Below are 18,114 nucleotides of genomic sequence, written 5' to 3' on the forward strand. Positions count from 1 at the left end.
TTTTAGTTTAAGTGGAGATATGTACATTAGCTGGTTCACTGAAGCTGACTGCTCTGTCTCTACCTGTCTGATGATTTACCTTTGATTACATTCATAAAGCTGCTTTAGACTATCAAAGACTGTTAAGAACAAGTACAAATACGGAAAAGTGATGACAAATAGTATGACATAAAGTTTGCATGATTCGGCATGTCGGCAAATACAGATATATCAGAAAAAGAAGTGCATTTTCATCTCTTTATTAAAGTAATCAAAGAAACTGTCAACATATCTCTTTGGGCTCAGTAGGTGAAGCCATAAAATTTATATAAATAGAATTTACAAAAATACAGTTAGTTGTTCATTTTCCTTCACATTTTCCAAAGCTGTCCAGAGGTGATAAGAGTCTTTGATGGTGTGGTGCAAAAAAACAATTAGTTATATTTAAAATGCTGTTCATGACTTGTTGCAATATAATCTGACAAGAAAATGTCAGACATGTTTCTCAAACATGATTTCAAGACGAAATAAAAGCTGTGATCAGTTTTTGGCAAGGGGGCTTGTATACAGTGGGGCAAAAAAGTATTTAGTCAGCCACCGATTGTGCAAGTTCCCCCACTTAAAATGATGACAGAGGTCAGTAATTTGCACCAGAGGTACACTTCAACTGTGAGAGACAGAATGTGAAAAAAAAATCCATGAATTCACATGGTAGGATTTGTAAAGAATTTATTCGTAAATCAGGGTGGAAAATAAGTATTTGGTCACCTCAAACAAGGAAAATCCCTGGCTCTCACAGACCTGTAACGTCTTCTGTAAGAAGCTTTTCTGTCCCCCACTCGTTACCTGTATGAATGGCACCTGTTTGACCTCATCATCTGTATGACACCTGTCCACAGCCTCAACCAGTCAGACTCCAAACTCCGCCATGGCCAAGACCAAAGAGCTTTCGAAGGACACCAGGAAAAGAATTGTAGACCTGCACCAGACTGGGAAGAGTGAATCTACAATAGGCAAGCAGCTTGGTGTGAAAAAATCAACTGTGGGAGCAATCATCAGAAAATGGAAGACATACAAGACCACTGATAATCTCCCTCGATCTGGGGCTCCACGCAAGATCTCATCCCGTGGGGTCAAAATGATCATGAGAACGGTGAGCAAAGATCCCAGAACCACACGGGGGGACCTGGTGAATGACCTGCAGAGAGCTGGGACCAAAGTAACAAAGGTCACCATCAGTAACACACTACAACGGCAGGGAATCAAATCCCGCAGTGCCAGACGTGTTCCGCTGCTGAAGCCAGTGCATGTCCAGGCCCATCTGAAGTTTGCCAGAGAGCACATGGATGATACAGCAGAGGATTGGGAGAATGTCATGTGGTCAGATGAAACCAAAGTAGAACTTTTTGGTATAAACTCAACTCGTCGTGTTTGGAGGAAGAAGAATACTGAGTTGCATCCCAAGAACACCATACCTACTGTGAAGCATGGGGGTGGAAACATCATGCTATGGGGCTGTTTTTCTGCCAAGGGGACAGGACGACTGATCCGTGTTAAGGACAGAATGAATGGGGCCAAGTATCGTGAGATTTTGAGCCAAAACCTCCTTCCATCAGTGAGAACTTTGAAGATGAAACGAGGCTGGGTCTTCCAACATGACAATGATCCAAAACACACCGCCCGGGCAACAAAGGAGTGGCTCCGTAAGAAGCATTTGAAAGTCCTGGAGTGGCCTAGCCAGTCTCCAGACCTCAACCCCATAGAAAATCTGTGGCGGGAGTTGAAAGTCCGTGTTGCTCGGCGACAGCCCCAAAACATCACTGCTCTTGAGAAGATCTGCATGGAGAAATAGGCCAAAATACCAGCTACTGTGTGTGCAAACCTGGTAAAGACCTATAGTAAACGTTTGACCTCTGTTATTGCCAACAAAGGTTATGTTACAAAGTATTGAGTTGTATTTTTGTTATTGACCAAATACTTATTTTCCACCCTGATTTACGAATAAATTCTTTACAAATCCTACCATGTGAATTCATGGATTTTTTTTTCACATTCTGTCTCTCACAGTTGAAGTGTACCTCTGGTGCAAATTACTGACCTCTGTCATCATTTTAAGTGGGGGAACTTGCACAATCGGTGGCTGACTAAATACTTTTTTGCCCCACTGTATATCTTTCATTTAACCTGGTAAAAAGGGAAATTGACGTCAAAAATGTATTTTTCAAGAAAGATGTGCCCAAGGGGGCAGCACAAATGGCAGAAAATGGTTATCTCAAGATATTTTAAGTGGCCAGAACAGACTGCTGTGATTATCAAATAGGTAGAATCAAGAAAGGTTCTTGCAAAACAGGCCATGTCTTTATTTTATATATAACCTTTTCAGAAAACCTATTGACTGCAGTCTATTTAACAATATAAGCAAATATATTACACAGATAGAAAACAGTTTTTCGCACAAAATCAGAAACATTATGCCCCCCCCCCCCCCCCCCCCCCCCCCACACACACACACACTCCTAGCATAGAGTGTTTAAATTTACAGGTGGCACTTGAACGCATCACTGACTTGACTACACATACACACACGTACACTGATGCCACGTCAAATGTGACGTAGCAGGAGGTGTATTCCGGGAGGGAGGCGAATAGTGACCAGTGCGAGCGAATAGTCATCGATTGGCATTAATGATCTTACACCGGAGAGGAGTCTTTGTGAGAGGTAAGAGTTAAATATTTGATTTACTTCTATCTGCGGTGTGTGCAGCAACCTGAGCGGTTTCCGCTCCTCATTCGGGCGGATATTTGCTAACATGTGCCCGGCTGTAGCTTGACTGATGCGCAGACCGCGGCTAACTATCATATACAATGACTGAAAATGAGGTTCACTAAATCTATGCGCTTCTTAGCAACAGTCTGTGTTATTACATTGTGCTAACACTGGATTTATCTGTGCTCCGAGTCAACACAGCAGTACCTGCTACCCCTTTACAGGCTCACCGTCACAGTCATGCTGGAGATGTGAAGTTTAAAAGTTTTATGAACACTTTAACTAAAAGTGATATATGAGTATTGTGTATTACAACTGTAGATAATTCAGGGTGTGTGGCTGGGGTGTTAGTCGTCAGCATCCCATTGAAAAGGTCACTTACAGAGGGGATGTCTTTGGTGTAAACTCTCTTAGAAAACATCGCGGGTTCATAATATCGCGTTGTTACACTGCTATTATTGTACTGTTGTAATTATCAATCATAATAAGCAAACATGATGGGTATAAAAGAGTCAGTATTCACACTATCCTCTGGGCTAAACTATCCTCGACCTTATCCTATAGTGTTGTAATGACTTCCTGGTAAAAGTGGGTGTGGATTCAAACATATAAGCATTCCAGCAGTGCTTGTTTTACCTACACTACAACTAGCACAGGGCTATTAAATACTCTTATCATGTTTCCATCTTCCATCAGAAGATCTTCAGTCACTTTAAGGACATTGGCTATGTCATCAATTATTTTTTTACTCCTAAATTTGTTTTTATACACACATACAGTTTCTTGGGTGCTCAAAATGAGCTTTTAGTGGTGACTGTACTAAGAAATATGATTGGTCCACATGAAACTATAGGAAAGAGTCTATGTTACCTTATATAACAGATTTTTTCTGTAATTTTTTTTACCCATTTTACTTAAAAAATTATTTAAAGGTGAGTAAATTAAACCACACTGTTAAAAAAAAAAAGCTACTGCAAATGTTTGGATATTGTAGTGTGACCTTTCTCTCATCATCTATTTTTTTTATATTTACATAAAAGCCACCGGCTTATACAAAAACAACACAAGACCTGGGGCATGTTTTGCAGTTCTTTTTAAATAAAATAATCTTTTTTTCCCACAGTTAATTAAAAGCACAGGTGATCATGGACCCAAACATCAGCACACTCAGGCAGAAACTGGCTGACGCCGGCCAGTCTCACCTCCTGCAGTTCTGGAACGAGCTGAGCCCTGAAGAGCAGGGCGAGTTGACCCAAGAACTGGAGGGTATGGACTTTCAGGAGATCAACGGATTCTTCGAGAATGCCATGCAGACATCTAACAGCAGCAAACAAGGGAAGATGGACTGCCGCATGGAGCCCGTGCCCAGGGAGGTGCTGGGAAGTGTGACGAGAGACAGGGAGAGCGTCAAAGACTGGGAGCTGACAGGTGAAGTATAATCTCACCTATTTACTGCTTTTGACCTTTAAACTGTACTTACTCGGTATGCTGAGTGTTTTAAGGAAACATAAAGCATTAGAATTGAGAGTATCTCGTTTTAATGAGAATATGTAAGCTATTATCACTTGTTAAACAAGATTCGCCTAGTTACTGCAAGCACGTTTAACACAATGAAATCTTAACAGTGATGACCTGCAGGTAAGAGAGGAAAGCTTAACCGGTATCAGACCGGGAAGCTTAAGTGGATTAAAACATCACATGGGTAACCCAGCTGGATGAATAGTTGTTCTCATGGCAATATTTTTAAGTATCCACATCCAGATGTTAGCTCACAGAAAAACAGCCCATTAGATCAAAACTTTTGCAAAAGCTTATTACAAAGTTCCAGTCATGCTGCGTCAGAAGCTCCATGTTTATCCATTGTGCGTTTCTGTGCAAGGGTTGACATTTGAGTAAGTTGCTGGAATTATTCATTATGTTTTGCGCAATCCCTCATCCTTCACTCTTCCCGGGGCTGTATGACTGTCTCGGTGGGCAGCAGAAACATCTGGTGTTGATTTGTGCTTGACGTAACTGGAGTTCCCTCTTGACCCTCAGTCATGAGCTCATTGTGATCTGTTGGGACCAAATCTGTGTTGCTGGGTGTGGGGCATGTGTCAAAGTTTATGGATTAACCCAGTACATAAAACTTGCTTCTTGGCACCAACCAGTAGGAAGAGAGTTTCATATCGTGTCACGTTGCTGCAGTTTATGTTAGACAAACTGGAACCATTATAAACTATTGGTACATTGAACCATAGTAAAATCTCGAGTGGGGTTGTAAGCTCATATAATGTGTCACGTCCACAAGTACTCCAGAACCAGTCATAAAATGCTGCTAAACTGTTTGGATTAATATTATCAGAACTGTTTTGTTAAGTTTATTATTATTCATCTACTAACCAGGCAATAAGAGGTCTGCAGAGATTAGATACTGTGCATTGTGTGCCATCATATCAGTGTACAACACTAAATGCATGGCCCTGTTTTAAATAAACTACAGGACACATTTCTGCTACTATTTATGACCGTTGTGCTGTGTTGCCCTTTAGGTCTTCAGTGCATCTCTAAGAATAAAGTGGCAGTCTTACTGCTGGCAGGAGGCCAAGGAACCAGGCTGGGGGTCTCGTACCCCAAAGGCATGTACGACGTTGGGCTGCCGTCCCACAAAACCCTCTTTCAGATCCAGGCTGAGCGCATCTTGAAGCTGCAACAGCTGGCTGAGCAGTCGCACAAAACCAAGTGCTGTATCCCCTGGTGAGACACGAGGTTTCCATGACTAAGGCATTTTAGTCGACTAAATCTACAGCTTGATTTGAGGAAAAATAAAGAAGCTCGAGCAACCAAATAGTGCTGTCCTATTTGTAAAGTGAACTTCAGCTGTCCCAATTATGTTAGCATGATGATTAACTGGGTCAAGTCACTGTGTGAATCAAAGGAAACTCAGTCAAGGAAGCTGTGTTGCTGGAAAAAAGCAAAAAAAAAAAAAAAGTCCCTGCAGAGGAGATCCAGCAGTTTATAGTTTTATAATATGAATGATCGAGATAAAAAGCAGGAAATAGAGTTGTGCGTGTCAGATTTAACGTAGTTGAAGGATATGTTAGAAACATCTTCATCAAGTTGTTACTTTTTATTGTCTGCTATAAACTTAAGTATTATACTGTTGGTTCAAGCTAACATCACCTTTGCTGTTAAGTTTTTGTAAGAGATGATGGAGATGTTTTCTGCAGCACCGCACGATTGTTAAATTGTTTAAAATGCATAAGTGCTGCGTTCTTTCCGTGTTGCCTTCAGGTACATCATGACGAGCGGCAGGACAATGAAATCCACAAAGGATTTTTTCTCCAAACATAACTACTTTGGTTTGGACAAGAACAGCGTGGTCTTCTTTCAGCAGGGCATGCTGCCGGCCATGGACTACAACTGCAAGATCATCCTGGAGAGCAAAGGAAAGCCCTCCATGGCTCCGGGTACGTCCACACATATACAGAAGTGTATGTACGCTTAATTCACAGTGTTGCTCAGTGTGTGAGAAATGTGTCTGTGTTTGTGTTCTAGACGGTAATGGGGGTCTTTACAGAGCTCTCGGGAACCAGGGTATCCTGGATGACATGGAGAGGAGGGGGATTGAGTCCATCCATGTTTATTGTGTTGATAACATTTTGGTCAAAGTGGCTGACCCTGCCTTTGTTGGTTTCTGTGTGCAGAAGGGAGCGGACTGTGCAGCTAAGGTTGGTCATACCACCTATTTCTTTCCTTTTTTCTTCTTCTTCTTCTTTCAGCTGCCCGCTCTAGGGGTCGCCACAGCAGCTCATCTGCCTCCATCTTTGGTGAATTTCTTGTGGTAGCACCTTCCAAAGTTACTGACAAGGGCAGTAATTCCAAACTTTGGGTGTGGTGCAGTGCTGATGCCATCATTTGGGGAGTGACGCTAATATTTTTTCTGTGGGAATGTGTGAAACTGGGTCTAGACTGGACATGAGTAATACTTATCCCCTTGAAGCCGAGTAAATCATATTTGATACATGAGTTTTTTTTAGTTTTTGAGACTTCACCCCCCCAAAACCAAAATAACTGACTTCTTTTTGCATTTATGTTAATCATTACCCAAATCAGGCCACATAAAAAGGCACGACAAAACAAAAGATAAAGAACTGAGGAAGCAGTAAACGTATTTTATTCCCCTCCTAAAGTTGCCTGAACACTGATAAGTCACCTCGAAGCACTATAAAAGTAACACTGAATTGAATTCATAAATCTAAAGTTGACCTTTATCAGACCTTTTAGTATCAGTGATTGCACACACAAAGATTAAAAGTCATTAAATAGGAATGGCACATACAGATGAGTCATGCAAATACTAAAGCATGTATTTGAGTTAGGTAATGTGTATGACAATAGTCGAGTCATGTTTGTAGTATTTTATCCAGTCTGAGCAGTTAGTCTCGTTCTTCTTGAGCAACCATTTATCATGTATGACTAGGGATGGGTATCGTTTAGGTTTTATCCGATACCGGTGCCAAACCGGTACTTTTGAAACGGTGCCGGTGCTTAAACGGTGCTCAAACCGGTGCTTAAAGAATGGAGAACATAAAATTGGTCCAAAAACCTCTCATGTTCAGCTGTTTTTTTGTAAAAAGATAACAATGTTAGCCTTTTCTGCAGCTATGGGGCATATATGGTATCACTCTTGGCTGGAAGCAGCTTAAACAATGGAAAAACCACAAACTTTGTCCAAAAACCTCTCATGTTTAACTGTTTTCCACTTTTTTTTTGGTCATTTTAGCCTTTTTGGCCAGGGTGAAGGGAGTATCTGCCATCAAACAAGAAGACAGCCGCATGTAGCTATGATGATGTTTGCTAGTTCACCTTACATGCATTAATGTAATAACGTGGTTAGCCTACTCAACGTAAATTACACATGAACAACATTAAGCTACTCACGCAGAGAAGAACGGCTGCTGCTGCATCATCATCCTCATCATTTCTGCTACACTGGCAGGGCTAGGGGCCAGGACTCTACTCTTCGGGTTTTTGGGGAATGTTGCAAATTCCGGGTCTGATAACAGGCACCACACCCGCAGTAGATGTCTCGCAGCAAGCTATCAAATACGGCGCATTTCTCGGCTTTTAAAAAAAAACGCTATGCGTCGCCAGGTGTTACATCGGATATGAGGTGTTACCTCCTTTGACAGTATCACAGTATCACCTTAAAGCACTTGTTGCAGGCTGCTGAGTTTGCATCTTTTGCTATGAAGTACAGCCAGACTTTGACCGCTTCGCCTTGGGCATTTTTAATCTGTAGCTCTGCTCTAAAAGAACGTACGTACCAGGACCCGCCTACTATCCTCGGAAACGTAAAATGATTGGCTAGAATTCAAAGTGTATGACATCTCAGGAAAATAAAGCACCGAAATGTGCGCTGCTTTTCGGTCTGGTTACTACCGTTTATGTCAGAACCGGTGCCATGATGGCACCGGATACCGGTACCCATCCCTATGTATGACAGTTTCATACATGATAAAAAACTGAGGGGGTCTTCATCAGCAGGAAAAACTGAAGACTTGTGAAAATATGGTCCCAAGTCCAAACTTTATGCCCTTCTTCACAGCTGCCCAGCTGTCTAATTGGAGTCTTAGCCAGGCCGATTCTGGCCCCTGGACCTTATGTTTGAAAACCCTGCTCTAGAAGGTCTGAAGTGTGACAAGTGTGGGATGTCATATATCGAAAGGTGGGGTCAGTTTAACCTGGCAGGTTTCAGATAGCTGCACCTTCCACAACTTGCCACTGGGTGGAGTTGTAATCCACTTCTGCATTCTTCTTTTGCACTACACTTAGCTTTCTAGGAAATTTAGGAATGAGCCCAGAATCTTCTTTTGCCTACTATTATGGTCTTCATTGATAGTGTGATGGGAAGATGCCACTTTTCCCACATATTTTGGAGCCTTCTTGTCCTGTGAAGTGTTAGTGATAACCACTGTTCCACTGTGCCACAAGTGTAAGTAATTAATTAGTAATGCGATTTACTATAAAAAGATAATCCCAAAGAAGCTTAATGTTGCAGAACTAAAGACATAAAGGAGTTCTGATTTATAAAATAATATTTTTACGTATAGACTCGCAAAAGAATTTGAGCAGAATCTAGTTTGTGGTGATGTGAAAATTCAGTACTCACTGGCCAAGATCTGCTGCTGAGGAGTCTATGTTTGAGATAAAAAGTTTTACATTTATTCTTCACCATTATTCATTCTGTGAAGATCCTGCTGACCTTGGTGCAGGGATAGTTAGAGGGACATTTTTCTAAAATAACACCTACTGACGAGCTAAGCGATAAGAGTCCAGTGCACCAGAAAGAGTGTAACCATCAGGAGACCTCTGTTTTTAGCTTTAACAGTAAAATATGACTGATATATGTGTGACTAAGCTTTGCTGGCAGATCTTACTAATTAATTTTTAAACAAACCCCATCCTACTTCAAATACATCAAAGTATGAAGTCAAGATTTCACTTTTTAAACTGTTTTTGCACCAATTACGTGCTTCAGTGTGTGTTGGATAGCTAAAGAGTGCCTGAAGGATCCTGCTACTTTTTGATTTCCTCTAAGAAGTAGAAGCACTATGTATATTTTCCAGCTAACACAGAGCAGAGTGAACTAATTATTGTAATAAGATCACCCAGACCCTGCTTCTGTTTGAAATTATGAGACGTGGGGTGGAGCAGCGATGGCAGAATCAGATCAGAGCGGGGTACCACCCTCTCATCGTAAATTACTAAGCTCCGCTAACAGTTCATGTGGCTTCACCAACCCCCCCCCCTGCCAAACCCCTACCAGTTTACCATCCCCCCCTCAGGACCCTGTCATTAGTAACCGACAGATAGGAAGGGGGGAAGGATTTTTCATTCAGTGCAGACTCGTAACTTACTGGTTGTAAAATGGAGTGCACCGATTGCTTCATAGCACTTTTATTTACTATTTTCTTTCAGTTTTAGACTATTTCTGACTGTAAATAATTTACAGATAATTTGACTCATAAAGAGACAACAGTGAAAATATTTTGTCGTTTTTATGGAAAACTAAATGTAGCACAATTAAAGTGTACCGATCTGTGGATTTTATTGTATAAATAGTTAAAGTAGAGAGTTATTAGCATTTTACAGTTGCTTATTTTTATTCTTTGGCTTAACTAGAGTAGCTTTGCATGATTCATGTTAAAATAATCCTTTTTTAATATCATAACTTTTTTTGATACAGTCGATCGGTTCATCCTCTGTCTGAAACAAGCTTTTTTAGTTCCCTTCCTCCTCGCTTTAAACCAAAAATGTATGATTGGCTGTCTCTTGTGGACAAAATATTTGAACAGAACAATTGTGTGTGTCTGACCATGTTATGTTTGGGATATCTGCTTTTATCAATATCAAACAAAACCAAGAGTAGAAAAAACTGACTGAAGCTGAGCATTCAGAGCAGTCTGAAGCCTGAGCTTTGGAGTTACAGCAATTACTTGGACATGTGCTGAACTTTTGATTTGAATCTTTGCTGATTTTTGATATGAGCATCCAGCAGTAACAGTTACATATGTGACAGTAAAAGGAAAAAGCACGGTCCACTTTAAGTTGACTTTGTAGTAATCGGAGGTTTTTAGTAAGGTCATTTTGTGACATTGTTTCCCAGGTGGTGGAGAAAACAAACCCGACAGAAGCAGTAGGCGTTGTCTGCAAGGTGGATGGTCGTTACAAGGTGGTGGAGTACAGCGAGATCAGCCTGGCAACCGCTGAGAAGCGGAGCGCCGACGGTCGTCTGATGTTCAACGCAGCAAACGTGGCCAATCATTTCTTCAGCTTCTCCTTCCTCAGAGACATAGTGCAGTAAGGCAAAGCTATAAACACAGTTATCATTACGTTTCGGATTCTTTCAGCTTTACATCATCGTAATGAGACATTTTTTCCCCGTTTTCACATTAGGAAATACGAGCCCCAGCTGCAGCACCACGTGGCCCAGAAGAAGATCCCATATGTGGACGCTCAGGGTCAACTAATCAAACCAGAGAAACCAAACGGCATCAAAATGGAAAAGTTTGTCTTTGACATTTTCCAGTTTGCCAAGTGAGTGACGGTGCATTTTATGAAAATATGAATGTGTGTGTGCATGCCAGTACCAGTTAGCTAAAGCTTGCCTCGTACTAACCCCACCTCCCCCTCCTTTTGAGAGGTGACCAGTTTGCATATATTTGGGGCCCTGGTTCTACTGGTCCTTGATTTTTTTCTTCCGTGCAAGGACTGTCTTTTTTTTTTCCAGCCCTAATTTCTGCCCTCCAGTCGTGCCATTTCTGCAAAGTCTGGTCCAGCAGACTAAGCTTGCCAAATTCTCCACAGGGGGATGGAAGTTTATGAGCAATTCCACATCCTTTAGTGTTACATGACATCAGCTCTGAGTCACGTCACTACTAATAGAACTTTATATTTAATGAAAGTATTTCTGTAACAGTTAACTGATGAAAAATCAAGGACACCATATCAAGCTTACTTCAACGTTTTTGAAGATGTATTTTTAAAGTAAAGAAAAATCTATTTTTGATGCTGCTGAGGACTCAGGTCTTTAGTTTTTAATGTGGCCTGCTCTGTTGTCTTATGACCTGTCTTAGAGCCATTTGGTCCATAAAAACAAACAAAACTTAACTGATTTCCTCTGCAGAAGCATTTTTATGTGTTCCTCTGGACTATCTTTAGTGTGGCTGCTATTTTTATTTCGCTCCATGGAAGTCACGCACAATCTGAAACCACTCCAAGCATAGAAAGTAAAATGACATTTTTGTTTTTATTCGTTGCGGTTGAATTTCCTGTTGAGTAACTAATTAACCTGCTAATTTTTCAATCCCCGGCAGCTGCTCGGTTGTGATGCAAGTCTTCGGTTTGCCTGTGTGCTGATGGGATGCTCTGTGTTTCTAACAGGACGTTTGTTGTGTATGAGGTGCTCCGAGAGGACGAGTTCTCCCCGCTGAAGAACGCAGACACTCAGGACGGAAAGGACACGCCCACCACAGCCCGACACGCCCTGATGTCCCTCCACCACCGCTGGGTGCTCAACGCTGGGGGACATTTCATTGACGAGAACGGCAGACGTGTACCCGCCATACCCAGGTGACCACAGCACGTCATGTCACTTTACAAAAAACATGCATAATAATGAGATCTTTGTGGTTATTCCCATCTCCTCGACACTTTCCACACGGTGGACAAACTGTATGCACTGACCTTTTTTGTTTGTGTACAGACTGTATGCGCTGGACTTTTTGTTTGTTTTGTAGACATCATATTCTTTTAGCTTCACACTCTCACTCCCCCTTCTCTCATGCTTGGTCTTGCTCCTGTGTGTCCCGTGCAATGTTTCCAGAGACGGAGCAGCAGGCAGTGTCACAGATGATGGCAAGAGAAAGTAATTATCCCTCTGCAGTACTGAGTGCATGGTGATGGGGTTATGGCTTTCTTACCCTCTCGCTCAGACGTGTTAACACCGTGTAATATTACTTCTGATCCTTGACATCCCTTTCCTGCATTTCCACTGAGAGGAAAAGAGTCTGTAGAGGCCCTACCTGTCGGCGGCCTTCTTTCAGTCTCTTTACGGTCAGTCGGGATGCAGGAAATGACATCGAGGATCAGTGAAGTCACCTGAAAACATGGTCTGCTTCCGTACCTTGGTTAAATGATCTATCATGTCAACCTGTGATATATTGCATGCTGGGTAAAGGGAGACAGAGCACACACCTGTTGGTTTCTGTACCAAATAGTTATGTGGTCAGCTTCTTCGCTTGCTATTTTGCCTTTAAGTTTAAATCCACCTGCTTGTTTTTCCAGACAGAATTAAATGAGCATGTGCTTCACAAACTCTTTCGGCACCACGAATGTTTCCAACACTCTTAAAGGGCGTGCTTCTTTCTCAGTCATTCAGCTTTTCCATCAGGCAGCTGCTCAGCAAAACACCTGAAACACCTGATGTCTGACTAGTGATTTTTTTTCCCTCTGTAATCATCATCTAGAAATTAACACGTTGAGTGACGGCAGTCTCGCACAACGTTCCTTTCATTCGTCTGTTTTCTTCTAGCGGACTTCTATCACAAGTCAAAGGACTAATCACTTGTTGCGATGAAGCGCTGATTCTCTTTGTCCTCTAATCACAAGCCGCAGTAGAAGAACAGCTGTGTCAAGGAGTCCTAGCAGCTGTCTTTTCAGCTACAATTGCTTCTCTTCTTCCACGAGACCGTCGCTCATTCGCTTTCTGTTTTTCTCCTGTGATCCTCTCTGAATTTGTCTTTCCACCGCAGCCTGAAGGACGGAACGGACCTGCCGATCAAATGCGAGATCTCCCCACTGGTGTCGTACGGGGGAGAGGTAGGAACACGTTGTACTAAATAAAACTCCAGATGTTATTCTTATCCACGAATACTCAGTAAAATACTAACATTGTCCTGATGGCGTCTGTACTTCAAGGGTCTTGAGGAGCTGGTGAAGGGAAAAGAGTTTCAACCGACTCTGACGATCGATAAGGAGGGAGTCCACCAGCTGGTGAAGAATGGGGTGTAATGACTGAACGGGAGAATGCGGGGAAGGAAACGGCCCAACTTCCCTTTATCTCTCATTGTATGGGAAGAGAAACTGTGATGTCATCGCTGTGCAATAACAAATATCACACACATGTGTTCAAGAAAGAATCTGTCCTGTCCAAAATGAATGAATGAACAACATGAAGTTTACTTTTTAGCGCCAGGCTTTCCTTTGCTTTGTAACTTGTTTTGCTTTTCTTCTTCTTCTTCTTTTTTTTTTCCTTGAAGACTTGAACACAGCAAGAATTGAAGTATGAAAATCCTGTCATACTGACAGGTTGAAGCTGTCTGCAGGTGCATCTATTTATTTTGCTTATGAGACTTATTTTTATATGTACTGATAGATTATCTATTGGTGGAAATGGCCATCTACTTGTTTTACCTGGTGATTTTTTATGCAACAGCTGATTCAGATGAAATGATCACACAGATGTTTCCTACAATCAGATACGGTACATGGTCAGGGTGTGGGGGGTATTTATAATAATTGCTTCTTCTCTGCTTGTAATCAGTGAAGACTGGATGTTATTCAGCTTTAAGAGACGCTATGGCTCATCTTTATTAAATACATTTTCCTACTTGGAAAGCAATGTCTTTGTGTCTGTCTAATTATTCAAATGGTGTTAACATGTTTTTTTTGTCATATCTTTGCTCGCCGGTGTCTGCGAGGTGTGTTTTTTGCATTATAGCTCTTTGGTGTTGTGAATCACCATTTCCAGCAGATGGTTTATGTTCAAGATGGCTCCGAGGACGCAACATTGCTGCAGCTATTCAGGGCATTTTTCTTTGTGGCTCCTTTCTGACTCACTTTCTTTCTCTCCCGCTCCATAACGGCGCTGTTAAGACTAAAGAAGGTCTCTTATAACGTCTATGGAAAGACAGCCTGACCTGTAGCTAAGATGAAAAACTCTTTAATGGCATTTTAATCAGTACATTAATTCTTTAACATATTTCATACACTTTACCTGTTCTACCGAGAGTCCATAGTCAGCAGATAACAGATATGTGACGTTGTTACTGGGCACAACATGCTCATGATGCTAGTATTTACAAGTGTTCAAAGTTTGCTCAAAAAAAATCAAAATTTTAACTATGAATATTAGTATTCACAGTCAAACTTAGTAGTTTTAAAAAATCATGAATGAACCATTAATGGCTATTAAAATCCATCCATTCGCTTCCGCTTATCCTTTTCAGGGTCGCGGGGGGCGCTGGAGCCTATCCCAGCTGTCATAGGGCGAGAGGCGGGGTACACCCTGGACAGGTCGCCAGTCTGTCGCAGGGCCAACAGACAGAGACAGACAACCATTCGCACTCACTTTCACTCGCACATTCACACCTAGTGGCAATTTGGATTATCCAATTAACCTATCCCCACAAGCTGCATGTCTTTGGACAGTGGGAGGAAGCCAGAGTACCCGAAAGGAACCCACGCAAACACGGGGAGAACATGCAAACTCCACACAGAAAGACCCCGGCCTGATGTTGGAATTGAACTCAGGACCTTCTTGCTGTGCGGCAACAGTGCTAACCACCATGCCACCGTGCTATTAAAATGAAACAATAAAAATAAATAATACTTAAAAAATTATTTATTTAATATTTATATTTAAAACGGATAAAAAGATGCAAGGCAGAGCTGGAGGTGAGGAGGCGAAGATTTGTTCCGACATATCTGAATTAAACGAATGGTTTGTTACAAAGCCTTTGCCAAACTTCCTGGCATGCTGAAGAGGTAACCCAACCGTCTGATTCAGCTGTGTTGGAGTAGGGATGCATCTAAAAGCTGCTGGACAGTAGCTCTCAAGGACTGAAGTTGGACACCCCTGATGTAAAGCTTTCATTAGGAGTGACCAGGATGGACAAGATTAGAAGTAGAGGGACAGCTCAGGTTGAGCGGTTTGGAGGCAAGACTGAGATGGTTTGGACATGTGCAGAGGACGGATAGTGGATATACTGAACAAAGGATGTTGAGGTTGGAGCTGCCTGGCAAATGGAAGATAGAGTGTGTTCATGATGTAATGAAGGAGGAAATGCAGAGTGTTGGTGTGGCAGGAGAGTGTTAGTGATAGTGTGAAATGGGGGCAGATGATCTCCTGTGGGGACTTAAACAGAACGTTTTAGGGTTAACTTGTCGAAGGCCTATTTGCTGGCATATCAGACTGTAAAAGTCATGAGCCAAAGACCAAAGCCTCCTTTATCTTCTAATAACTGACTCCAATACTTACAATAATTTACAAAAGAATTTAATGTTCTCTTCCTAATGACTTAAAAGAAGAGACTGAGTACATAAACTCATGAGTGAGGTGTTTAATGAGGGCTGTTTTCCAACGCACCATCTGATATCTCCTTGTTGGTGTTGTTCCTGGATCATCAAAGCTAATGTTTGTCCAGGTTTAACACTGCAACGATATCCTAACTATAGCCCCGTAACCCCAACCCTAACCAAGATCACATGTTTTCCTGAGTGGACATGGGCAACGTTTTTTTTTCCCCACATTGCAAAACTATGACACCACAACACTGTGATTGGTCACTTGTGATACTGAACCTAGTTCAAAATGAATTATGATGATTCAGAAACAACACTAACACAGGGATATCAGATACACCTTTACACAACTGGAAATCTCTTTGTAACTACAGTCGTTGCCCCAGCAGGCCAATTGGAAAGAACTGGAAAGCTTTAAGAGACTTGACAAATGCCTAAACAGAATATTAAACTGGGGAATACAGAGTAGGACAGTGGGAGCTGTGGTAAAACACTTGCAAAAGCAGCAGAAAAAACATCTCCAAGCAAGTAAAAAGTAAAATCCTAGGGTTCCAATAAATTTCCACTGGCCATTGGTGTCACTTCACTGCAGGTCAATATGGCTTCCTCATCAGCAAAGCAAGCAGCTTTGCATGTAAATAAGTCCGAAAAGCTCTTAGTCACCATGTCTAACAGATGAAAACTTCATTGTTTTTATAGAGATCAGGTTATAGAGTTCAGACCACATCAGCAGAGTACAACGTAATAAGAAGAAGATCTCTCTCTGATACCTGACTCACACTTTTCATGGATCTGGTTTGACTATTGAGGTTGTGACAAACTGCTGCGTTAGTGCCACTGAGTTCAATAAAATATAGCTTCTTTTGCAGTTTTTAAACCTAAAGTAAGTTGTTTTTAAGGTTAGTGATGAAACAATAAGTTATATGAATTTGACATAAAGCAAGTGACAGCGACACCACCGCAAATACTACCTTCAGTTATGGCCGCTTCTATGCTTCGTCCTGTAGCTGTCAAAAGAAAGGTTCCTTTCAGGAGGAAGAAAGCTTTTTGATTGAGCTTTGGATTTTTTGTGTGTGTCTTTAATTGAAACCTTATGTGTGGCATGTGGAATTCTGGGACGTTGGCAAACTCCCAGGAATCCACAGAATGTGATTTTTTTCCTGCCTCCCTCCCTCTCTCGCTCTCTCTCTCTTACTCTGTTTCTCTTCTCTCCCTCTTTTTTTCCCCTATTTGCAGGGGTGTCTTACATCAGCCCAGTGAGTCCTGGTGAAGGCAACTGACGGACAGAGAGTGAGCGAGCAACAGAGAGCAAGGTTTGGAGTGTTACATCCAGCCGCCTGCGTCTCACTGGAATAATCTAAAACCATCAGTGAACAAATGGTTTGAAATGAAAATAAAACCCTCTTAGAAGTAAGTCACTCATTTCTTTTACTTTAAAAAAAACAACAACTTTTTATTCTCTATGTTAGGACTGTTAAGACCGATCAGCTTTCTTGGCTCTCTCCTTGAATTATTTCCTCTTGGGAGGCCCGTTTGCAAACGTGATCCAGACTTCTGTGTACTTTTGTGACTGAAGCAGCTTCTGTTTGCATGGCAGACGAGAAGAGTGGACAGCAGAACAGAGCGATGCGGTGCCGCATTCAGACTCCTGTCTGCTCTGCAGTGGATGCAGCTGTTTTTAACAAAAGCTATTACTTACCGTTTGGCTTTGCTGCGGTTGACTTCAAACGTGATTGAGGCCAATTCCTTCTTTTCACTCCTAAAAATCTTTTTATTTCTAATGGAAATTAAAATTGAAGGAAAGATGCAAACTTCTCTTTGCAGGCTAAGATCTTCAGATGTGGAGTATTTCTTATTCTCTATGTGTTTACTGTAACTTTAAAACAACACACATGTCTACTGTTGACTGGCTTAAATATAATTCTGGAGTTTGTTGAGGTATCGACTTCATCATACAAACCCCTCTCTTCTGTGCAGAATGACTGTGCGTATTATTTTTACGGGCATAGCTAATGAAAAAATGATGTGACCTCTTTTCTATCGCCATGCATCAAGCTCACACATATTTTGTGTGTTTTTTTGTGGCCTGGAAGTTTTGGAAAACTAAAACAACTGACTCATTTCATGCTGCTTAGATCCTCTCTGTGGTCACCTGGTGAAATGTTGAAATTTGAAGTTGCAGCTTTCTAAAAAAAAAAAAAAACGCCTTTGTGTCACTGAGGTGATGTGTGTACTTCGGTGTAGGTGTTACGTAGGTGGTATGCAGGTATCATCCTGCGGTATGTGGGTAATAGATGTTCACACAGAGGTCGCTTTTGTGCTTTGCCGAAGAGATATGGACTATGAGCTCAGAGCTTTGACATTTGAACCACGGTGCCCAGCTGAGGTGAACAGTCATGAGAGGTGGCTCTGATCAATGGAATAACTGTTAGAGGAAGGTCACGCTGATACTCAGGTATGCGTATGTAGTCTGGGTCTAATATGTGGATGGATTTCTTTTCTGGACAAACACTTTCATT

The 18,114-nt window shown here is 41.7% G+C and overlaps 2 protein-coding genes across 5 annotated transcripts in view; both read left to right on the forward strand.

The window, feature by feature from the left end:
• Positions 1-2,591: 2,591 nt before the first annotated feature.
• On the forward strand, positions 2,592-13,898 carry uap1 (UDP-N-acetylglucosamine pyrophosphorylase 1). Of its 2 annotated transcripts, XM_006809379.3 has the most exons (11): positions 2,592-2,698; positions 3,870-4,174; positions 5,278-5,482; positions 6,020-6,195; positions 6,284-6,456; positions 10,398-10,591; positions 10,688-10,828; positions 11,675-11,863; positions 12,117-12,158; positions 13,045-13,111; positions 13,211-13,898. In XM_006809379.3, exons 2-11 carry the CDS (start codon positions 3,892-3,894, stop codon positions 13,301-13,303), a joined length of 1,563 nt encoding a protein of 520 aa, XP_006809442.2. In that variant the 5' UTR covers positions 2,592-2,698; positions 3,870-3,891; the 3' UTR covers positions 13,304-13,898. The 2 variants fall into 2 exon arrangements, with proteins under 2 accessions (XP_006809442.2, XP_006809443.2); XM_006809380.3 differs by lacking the exon at positions 12,117-12,158.
• A 2,956-nt stretch (positions 13,899-16,854) lies between these two features.
• The window catches only part of ddr2a (discoidin domain receptor tyrosine kinase 2a), a 31,548-nt gene continuing 30,288 nt past the window's right edge, over positions 16,855-18,114 (forward strand). For all 3 annotated transcript variants that reach the window (XM_006809377.3, XM_006809376.3, XM_006809378.3), the window contains exon 1: positions 16,855-17,005. The gene's annotated coding sequence lies outside the window, so the exon portion shown is untranslated. The remainder of the gene's footprint in view (positions 17,006-18,114) is intronic.

This window comes from Neolamprologus brichardi, chromosome 23 (assembly GCF_056152115.1).
Source record: "Neolamprologus brichardi isolate AB-2024 chromosome 23, ASM5615211v1, whole genome shotgun sequence".
Lineage (NCBI taxonomy): Eukaryota > Metazoa > Chordata > Actinopteri > Cichliformes > Cichlidae > Neolamprologus > Neolamprologus brichardi.